Source organism: Aricia agestis, chromosome 13, assembly GCF_905147365.1.
Source record: "Aricia agestis chromosome 13, ilAriAges1.1, whole genome shotgun sequence".
Taxonomy (NCBI): domain Eukaryota; kingdom Metazoa; phylum Arthropoda; class Insecta; order Lepidoptera; family Lycaenidae; genus Aricia; species Aricia agestis.
Window position 1 is genome coordinate 846527 of NC_056418.1, and position 10664 is coordinate 857190.

Sequence of the window (10664 nt, forward strand, 5' to 3'; positions counted from 1 at the left end):
TTTTATGAAATATGAGGGAAAACCAGCAAACGGGTCACCTAATGGAAAGTAATTTCCGTCGCCCATGGACACTCGCAGCATCAGAAGAGCTGCAGGTACGTTGCCGGCCTTTTAAGAGGCAATAGGGTAATAGGGTGGGGAAGGGAATAGGGGAGGGTAGGAAAGGAAATAGGGTAGGGAAAAGTGTAAAAGGCCTCCGGTAAACTCACTCACTCGGTGAGACACAGCGCAAGCGCTGTTTCACGCCGGTTTTCTGTGAGCCCGTGGTATTTCTCCGGTCGAGCCGGCCCATTCGTGCCGAAGCATGGCTCTCCCACGTAACATCTGGTAGTTGGTTTGGTAGTTCTTTAAAATGAGGGGTCAAAACTCAATAGATACATTATTTTAAAGAAATATTATTATTACTAATTGTAAATGCAAAAGTGTATCTGTCTCTTCACGCTTAACCCGCTGAATCGATTTTGATATGGACATAGGATACTTTTTATCTCAGCAAAATGTACGGTTCCGCGCGATAAACGCATTTTGGCGCAATGGAGTTGTGGGCGTTATCTAGTTCTGAATAATTGCCCAGACAACAGGACACACTAAGAAAGACGCAGCTTAGGGATTGTTTAGTGTAGGGAAAAAAATTGCTTTCAAATTAAATAAATTTTTGTCTTACCACAGATTGAAGATGATGAAGAGGAAGTTGAGGATGGCGACTCTTTCGACGATGACGCTGAGGACCCCAAGGTTATCAAAGAACTGATTGACCTCATCAAGAAAGTCGGTAAGTCACAACTGTCGTAGAAATTTCTGTTTATGGGGGATGAATATATTTTTGGACGCAATTTATAAAAAAAGTTTCAAGGACATTTTACAACCTCAGGTATCTTAAAACATATTTTAAATGTCTCCTTTTAATACGAGTATATTTTGTTTAAATTTAGCACTTTGCAACACCAGATGTAGGAATTTCTGAAAATATTTGCTTTAAATTTATTCAGAAATAAAACAACCTTTTATATTTTATGTATTTTTACAGGTGGCGTAGAGCAGTTGGAGAAACAGCTGCTGCTCTCCGAGTCATCGTCCAGCACCAACGGAGCGGTATCCACTACACCCACGTCGTTCAATAAGAGACTGTACCAGAAGGTTCTGGATAGAGCTATCGGCAAAAATAAGTTAGTATCATTAACCGACTCAAAAAAGTTCTATGTTGGGTATTGCGTATAATTTTTCTTTTTACTAATATCTAAGTCATACACTGGGGCAGAGTTGAAGTCATGTTCTTTACCTACAGCCCATGCATCTCCATGAGACATGGCAGATATTTGTACCTACTTAAATAATAGAGATATTATTTAAGTAGGTACAAATTTCTGCTATGAAAATAATATATACGTGGGAGAGTCATGCTTCGGCACGAATGGGCCGGCTCGACCGGAGAAATACCACGTTCTCACAGAAAACCGGCGTGAAACAGCGCCTGCGCTGTGTTTCGCCGAGTGAGTGAGTTTACCGGAGGCCCAATCCACTACCCTATTCCCTTCCCTACCCTCTCCTATTCCCTTCCCTTCCCTTCCATCCCTACCCTCCTTTATTACCCTATTCCCTCTAAAAGGCCGACAACGCACCTGCAGCTCTTCTGATGCTGCGAGTGTCCATGGGCGACGGAAGTTGCTTTCCATCAGGTGACCCGTTTGCTCGTTTGCCCCCTTATTTCATAAAAAAAAAATATGGAAACGCGCGCGCATTTGTGCAAAAAGTTGACGCGTTGTGACGCTTCGACTCTGCCCCAGTGAGAGTTGAGCCTAAGTATACCCTCGCAGTAATAATTGTTAATTACAGTTGCCCAACTTACCAGTTACTTTGAGTATATTTGGGTGAATTTTTTTGCTGAGGGCTGACGAGTCCGTATTTTTTCGAATATTAAAATAATTATAATTTTCTGTCCTAAACAATCAGAAAAAAATTCAAAATTTTTCAAATAGGTTTTATGGAATTATCTTAGAAAGACGATAAGGAAGATAATAATAATACGCTACGAATAATAAAAAAATACGATTTTTATTATAGGTACACCAGCAAGACAACGATTGAAACCGTGCAGCAAAACAGCCGAAGCGGTCCCCAGAACGCTGGTATCGAAGCGACAGCTGACAAAGACAGGCTGATAAGGAAGGGAAGACCAGAGTAAGCATATTTATATATACTATAACAATGTTAAAATCTTATATATAAAATTCTCGTGTCACAATGTTCGTTCCCGTACTCCTCCGAAACGGCTTGACCGATTCTCATGAAATTTTGTAAGCATATTGAGTAGGTCTGAGAATCGGCCAACATCTATTTTTCATACCAAAAATTATTTATAAGGCAAAACAACGTTTGCCGGGTCAGCTAGTAATATTATATAGGTAAAAATATTTGAAATTGATATTTACTTTCAAAGTTTTAGGTATAACTTATAGCCATGAGCGTTCATATTCATTATATTATAATATAACTTTAAGGGCCTACTTCACCACTTCCAGATAAGTGTCAGATAGGCTACCCACAACTTACCTGACAGATAATTCATACTTTATCTGTCAGATAAGTTGTGGATAGCCGACAGGCTATCCGTGCCTGATAAGGCACTCATCAGAAAGTGGTAAAACAGCCCCTTATTGATGCCAAGCTACAAAACCATCATGAAGGTATTAGTAAATCAATGACCTATTATTTTAGGTATGTCACAATAAATCGCGCAAGATCCTCACCGAAAACAGAAGAGCCAGAAGAGAGCGAGGAAGTGGAAGAATCTGAGGAGGAAGAAGTTCAAGTGTCGAGGTCGAAAATTTCATTCGGCTCAGAGTCAGCTTCTGTTGCGTCCACTGCGAAGCCATTACAGTATGTGAACATCAGACGAGCGAAACCTACTACTGAAGCTACGGAAGAAGCTGAGGAACCATCGAGGTCAAGGTAAAAAAAAAACATATATTTTGATCTGACAGTTTTAGTAACGCCTTTACAGAAAAGGTTAGGTTTTATTAAAAGAACTTACAACGATATCAAAATTAAAAATCGAGATGTTATTGTTTAGTGCTTGGAGTTTCTTTTATATATTTATTTAATTTACAGGAATGCGCTGTTTGAACGTTCAGAAGCATTTGTTGCTGTCGATAACCTTAACACAATAGATATCATAAATACGAAACGCGACAATATACCAGAATATGTAACGATTAAAAGAAATCGCCCATCGTATGCTGAAACGACAACTATAGGGTAAATATTACTAATTTGTTTATTACTTACGAGTACATATATTAAAAATAACGATTGTATAAAATCAACAATTGAAAAAAATTACAACTGTAATTATTTTCAGATATTCTTCTTCCGAATTGGACACTTCCAAGGAAACTGAATTGGAAAGAGAGATCTCATCTCAAGTTTCTCAGCCGCAATATACGAACATCGTCCGAACCAGATCGACGACACAGCCACCTCAAGTTCAACCGCAGACTCCAGAGCCTACAACTATATTGTCGGTGCAAATATCGTCTTTACTCAATGAACCGAGTGAGGAAGAAGAACCTACTACGCAACCTCAGACGACTTTAGCTCCAGAAATTGAAAAACCAGAACCAGAAATTACAACTACTCCAACCACTAGCCCGACTACTACAACTACATCTGCCCCATCTTCGACCACTTCAACTACAAGACGGTCTTTGTTGCGTCGAAGAGGATCGACAAGCCCCACAACAACTACAACGACTACTGAAGCTCCTGAATCGTCATCTCAGGTAAGTTCTAGGAATTATTCTTTCATCCGCCGTCGACGTCCCTTATCGCAACCCAATGAAATATCGAAAGAAGTAGAGGAACCCGTCGCTAATAATCGTTATAGAAAAATAAGATCTACAACTCCAAATAGTCAGGAAGTTGACGTCTCAAAAACACTGCCTAGCAGAGGCTTAAATAAATATCGTATAAGGGTAACACCGAGCGATGATTCTGTGCCAGCAGCTTCCAAAGTACCGAGACAAATTTCCAGATTTAAATACGAATACAAGGATGAGGATATCTCTGCAAGCAGTGAAGAAGCGGACGATTCATCTATTATAGAATCATATGAAACCACTGATAGTGACGATGACGTAGATATAAAAAGGACAACTATTGCAGATAAGATTACTGACAGTGACGTTTCAGCTACTACATTAGAAACAAGAAAACCTTCTGTCCTATCTAGAGGAAGAGGAAGGTTTTCTCTTACGACTGAGTCTATAAGGAAAAGCGTATCCACAGAGGCCCCAATCGCTATAACGAAACGACCAACTTTTGCTAGATTTTCTCCACGGCCTTTCGGAAGGAATAATAACATTAACTTGGATTTAAAACCTAAAGATACAACAAACACTGAACAAGTAAGTCAACGTGTACCTTCTCGTCTACCTTTCATAAGACCTAGAATACCTTCAACTGGTATTGGCGGTAGTTTACCCTCACGAAGATTACCATTTTCCTCCCGTTCAACGACTCCGAGGCCCACAACATCAAAAAACGATGATGAAGAAATTGATAATAAGAATGATGATATAACATTATCTGAAAGTGCCATAGAAGTAAAAGAACATGGTCAAGATGAACAGGATATTTCTATTGAAACTGTCACAACTGACAGTAGTTTCACTGAAGAAATCACAACCGAAACAAATGAAAGAAGAAAGTTCAAAATAATAAGAAGGCGACCGACTACAACATCAACTACCACAGAATCTGTTACTGATGTAACAGTACCTAGAATCCGAAAAATCATTAGAAAGAAAATTAAACCAAGTGACCCCGATTCTGAAGTAAGTACTAAAGCTACGAATTTTAAGAAAGAAGTAGAATCTTCTACAAAGCAAAGTCTCAATTATGGTGAGAGGACTAGGGTTACAACACATAAACCAACAACTTTAGAAATTACTACTACTGAGAAAGAAGATGAAGAAATAGAAATTATTACGGAACTTTTGAAGGAAAGAACTACAACTACAGAGAAATATTATGAAAAGCCCAAAGAAGATAACAAAAAAGATGTTTTTGGTGATGAAAACACAAGTAGCAATGAGGAAAACGATAACGAAAAAGATACCCTTGATGACGATAATATTAACAGCCAAGAAGATAATGAAGATGAAATTTTTTCGACAACATCAAGTAGTTTAAATGATAAAGATACTAATATTCAGGAGATAATTTTACAAACTGGTAACGATAATTTAGATTTATCTGATAAACAACAAGATTTAATAAACGACCGTGACTCTACAAAAACAAGTGAAGAAACTACCACAGAATCATATAAAAATGAATTCACAACTGTGGTCCCACAAACTGATTCTGACGAAGATGTAACTGAAGGTCCAAAACCGTCTCAATCTGAAATAGAAAGTAAGGATGATGTTTTAAATAAAACTATAATAGAAAATCAAGATTCGTTGTCAAATGATACAACAAATATACAATCTGCAGATAATCACACTGAAACTACAACAACGAGTACTACTGTACTAACATCTCCGTCATCACGATCTAGGTCACCATATAAACCACCAAAGAGACTCTTTACATCAACAACCGAGGCTATCCCATCCAGCAGTAGATTAGTGTTTAGTAGAAAATATAACCCAGGAGTTTACACTAGTCCAGCCACTGTTGAAAGACCAGGTTTTAGCCGTGCTACCACAAAAAAGCCATTGATTCCACGAACCTTTACGAGAAGAACATTCCCAACACCGAAACCTACTCCAAAATATCAAGAAGAAGATATAGTGTATTCAGATGAAGAAATACTAGAAGAAGAACCCGATAATCCGTTTGTTTTCGTTCCACCCTCAAAACTTTATACTGAGAAACCCAATTCTGAGGAGTATGAAGACTTTGAAGATGATGAAGAATTTATTGATGACTTAGAGGAGCCAACCCAAGAAGATATTCCAGAAGAAGAAATATCAGAAGAATTTTTGGAAGAATCATATCCACAGAAACCGACTACATCAACAAGCAAAAAACCATTATTTAAACCAAGAGTAATAAATTCTAATACATTTAGAACTTCTACGACTACTACAGAATTACCTAAACGAATTGTGGGATCTCAACAAAGCCAACAAAATAAAACAACATCGTTTAATCGATTTGCTAGTAATAAACCTGTAGATCCCACAAAGAAAAGAGTTCAAAACGTTCCAATTGGTTACGATCCTCAAAAGACGCCTGCTTCTAATCCAAAGAATGCAAAGGTTTCCACAACATCTACTACTACAACCACCACTACTACAACAACTGAAAGTCCTGTATCAAATGATTCTCAAGAGCAAGTAGCAATTACAACTGATAGTAATGAAAATGATATAAAAACTACTGAAAGTGATGAAAATACTTCTCCAATTGATAACAATGAAGACCAGTCTCAGCCATTGAGTGTCAATATTCCAATGGCAGACCTTAGTGAAGAATTGACCACAATTGCTGTAGACACTAATAATAAAAATGAGGATTACTTGGAGTCTCAAGAAGTTAATAAAGAACTGCAAGCCACAGAAAATTCTGAAGATAAAAAAGAAGAAAGCGATTTAGCAAACGACTCTAAATTATCAAAAGAAGTAGTTGGACAACAGCTAAGTAATGTAGAAACTACTGAGGCACCTGTCGTAGATACGACGTATATTTCTTATGTACCTCCAATTGTCAAAACGCAATTTGATAAACTATTTTCTGTTAGTAGAATCGTTGAGGTTTCATCCAAATCGGAAAAACGACGTCTGAATAAAAATAATGAAACAACTCTTATACAAGAAGGTAAAATAAAAATAGAAAAGAAACCAACACTCGATAAAATTGGAGAAGTTAGTAGGTACAGTCTTATTAAAATAGTGGAAGACGAGATCCCTATTTATTTAACTAAACTTGGTCATGTCTATCCAGTAGATAATCCACCAAACAATCCAATTCGTATCGATGAAGCACGAAATGCCAGAGCGTTACGCGATATTATCAATGCACCAAATGAAAACCTAATCGCTTCTGAAAGTATGAACGAAGGATATAGAACAGTTAATAGGGTGGCTAAGGAAGCTAATCAGGATACATCAGAAAATATCGGACAGTCACTTAAGGATGATTTTCTTAAATATGTAAACGATGATAAGAAATCAGACAAATCGGGAGAAGACCAGCCCTACGGAACTCAATGGCAATTCGTTCCAGCGGCCTACGAAAATGAACAGAATAGAAAAACAGGTAGTAGGATCGACTCAATAACCCCACGAGCTATGCAAACCAATCCTTCAACTCTACCTCTAGAATCATTATTCAAAACTGAAATGACAACAAAAAAAAGTAACGAATCCAATGCTCCGTTCGTCGTGTATTCCGCCCCAATATCTCCCGATGCAGAGGACGCTAGCTTAGTTAAATTGAAGATTTTGAAACCCCAAAATAGTCGCAGCATCGTCACTTTCGCTAAAGGTAAAGAATTAAAGGGCACATCGCATCCAATACATAAGCCAATAAGCATCACTGTCTTGACAAATGATTTAGGGAACACTACTTCTAGTACTACGACTACTACTACATCTACAACTACAGAACGCGCGAGAACTAGTCCTGTAATCGAAATGTTGACAACAACTCAAAATACAACAATTACAACAACCTCCACAACAGCTAAACCGTTTGAACCATCCTCGACAGAAGCCATTATAACCGAACCCTCAGTAACCACCGAAACTATTCCGGAAGAAACTACCACTGTTAAAATATCCCCACTAGACGCTAAGAGGCTGAAATATGGGCTAGCGAGACGACCACTGCTCAAACCATCAAACGTTACCCGATACCTATCGCGCACGAATTCAAAACAAAACATACCAACCAATCCTAAAGTGAATAAAACGACTAGCTTCTCTCCGAACAAAACGACAAGTTTTTCGGTGAACAAAACGGCAAGCTTCACGCCGAATCAACGGAAAACGAGTCGAACTCAAAACGTGCCAGTCGACATCAGAAAGCGACCGACAGCAAATAGAACGAGAATTTTCACAACAGAAGCTCCCAGGAGTACGACAGAAAGGAGAGTTTCTGTCAAGCCATTTAGATCTAGTTTCAGACCCTCCTTCTTACCTAGACGACCGACTACAGTAGCCACTATCGAAGGAGAAACTTAGTTCTGACTTTAACACAGATACTGATATCATTTGGGTTGTTTTAAAGGATGCGACTGACGTAAACTACGATTTTTTGAGATTAAAAATACTAGTTGTAAATCTATTTAAAATTTTGCTGCTCTCCAAAGAAATCGTAGTAGCACATACTGCCTGTATATAAAGAATCCCCGTAGTCATAATGTAGACTTTATAGCTTTATTAGGTTTATGTGAAAGTTTGTTATACCAAATGTTGTAAATTTCGAGATAGATTTGGTATTGAGACTTTCGGCGAATTGTCAATAGTTTAGGTTAAGTTTATTTAATTACTAATCGTTACCATGTATGTTTAGGACATTGGGCGTATTGTACACTAATTGTACTATATAATGAAAAATTAATAAGAATTTGTAATAAAAATCTATACTTTACATATTTGCACTTATTTGATAGCTAAGAAATTACTAACGTATAAGATAAACTAAGAAATAAGTATACTTATACAGGAAGGTCATCACTTTTACGCGTATTCTTCGATCATATATTTCTGCGCGTATTATATAAGAACGCTTTCGTAAATACTCGTAGACGATATTTCACATCCTATTTTAGTTGCTTCAACATAAAAATGATTTGTGTGACTAAAGGCGCGAAGGATAGAGGTAAGTACATTTTTATTTACGCAACTTTTAAAAGGCATGTACCCAAACAAACCTCTTGATGGGTTATATTTTAATACTGTCATGAAGTTTTTTTATAATTACAGCTAATCCACTGCTGGGCAATAGAAACCTTAATCGTCATTATTTGGACATCATTATATTTGTTTGGCTACATGCGTATGCTTTGTTATTACCAATTCAATTATTATAGTTTGTAACAATCGTTACTTTTCTGTATGATTATTGATGTATGAAAACTGCTAGCCGAAAAAAGCTATAACGATAGGGCTCAAATATCAAAATCGCATTATTCGCTGTCTGCTCATTTTCTCTATAATTACCGTAATATAGCAAAATTGTTTTGATCATAATATGCTATCATAAGTGGTTAGAAACCTGAGTAATCGATCTTGAAATTTAATACAATTTTTACTTTCACCTTTGATTTTCATATGATTATATTTTTTTTCTAATTAAAGGACTTTATCGTAAACGATAATGCCGTCCTTAATGATCATGTTTTTATAGGAAGTTCTGCAAAACAAAACTGATTTAACGTTTTCTGTAACATCTATGATACACGAACATATTTCGAGCCTATTCCCGGTGATAGATTATGCAACTCGTCCAGTACATTTTTCACTAGATTTACTTTTACTAAACAACGTATTTGTATCATAGTATAATATGCTACAACGTATCATAATTTCCCACCTAAACTTTTATAGAAGAACAATAGACATTTATTATCAGAGAGAAAACATAGACAATGTTTAGCCTCGTCATTACCTTGTTAATTATAGGGAATATTGGCTATTGTATTATCTCATGTATCCCAATAGTTGTTTGAAGAATCCGGTCACACTAAAAGAAAATGCAGTAGAGTGTATAATGACCACTTGTATGGGAAAAATACAGGTACTTCATGTGGTCGGCTTATGTCAATTCAATGTAAGTGTCTAAACACATTGGGCCGAAAATACGCGGCCGAAGTTCGGCTTGATTACGCCAGCAATGCGCTACGCATAAACGCGACGTAATTTCGGCATGGTGTGTCATCGGTAATTTAAAATACATTGCTGGCATAATCGTGCCGAACTTCGGCCGCGTTTTTTCGGCCTAGTCTGTTTAGACACTAGTTGTGATCGGCCGGATGGGTTTAACTTAACCCGACCCAATAACTTAGGTCCCCCAGAAATCAACTTCTCTGATAGTACAAATATTATAAACAAGTATGAAGCACGAGGTGCTTTATACTTGTTTATACTTAACTTCTGTGTTTGACAGATGATAAAAGGACTTAGGATGAAGCATATAGTATTTTTTTTTATGAAATAAGGGGGCAAACGAGCAAACGGGTCACCTGATGGAAAGCAACTTCCATCGCCCCTGGACACTCGCAGCATCAGAAGAACTGCAAGTGCGTTGCCGACCATTTAAGAGGGAATAGGGGAGGGTAGGGAAGGGAAGGAAAGCCGAAGCATGGCTCTCCCACGTATAAAAATTAATTTTTAAATTAATTTAAAAAAAAAATGAAGAGTTAGTACGTGACAAACGAATTTCTGAATTTGCTGGTAACATTATTGAGTTTCAGACAACATTATGTCCTATATATATTTAATTAGTATTACTATAAGTAGTAAGTAGTAACGGTGTCATGGATTTGTTCACAATAAGTTGTGACTTGTGACTTGTGACCCAATATCCATGACACCGTACTGTCTCTACTCTAAAATCAATAGTTTCCTGATATTGTTTTAGGAATTCTATGGTTTTAGGTAGTAAATCCGTTCCATATTTAAATTGACATCAAAACTATCTTATCAACTCAA

At 37.2% G+C, this 10664-nt stretch overlaps 1 protein-coding gene across 1 annotated transcript in view; it reads left to right on the forward strand.

Moving 5' to 3' along the window:
* The window catches only part of LOC121732867 (mucin-5AC), a 72647-nt gene extending 64120 nt beyond the window's left edge, over positions 1–8527 (forward strand). The window contains exons 14-19 of the mRNA XM_042122861.1: positions 670–772; positions 1028–1166; positions 2062–2178; positions 2716–2949; positions 3109–3255; positions 3359–8527. Of these exons, the coding sequence (XP_041978795.1) occupies positions 670–772; positions 1028–1166; positions 2062–2178; positions 2716–2949; positions 3109–3255; positions 3359–8192 (5574 nt within the window). The 3' untranslated portion in view covers positions 8193–8527. The remainder of the gene's footprint in view (positions 1–669; positions 773–1027; positions 1167–2061; positions 2179–2715; positions 2950–3108; positions 3256–3358) is intronic.
* Positions 8528–10664: the final 2137 nt, after the last annotated feature.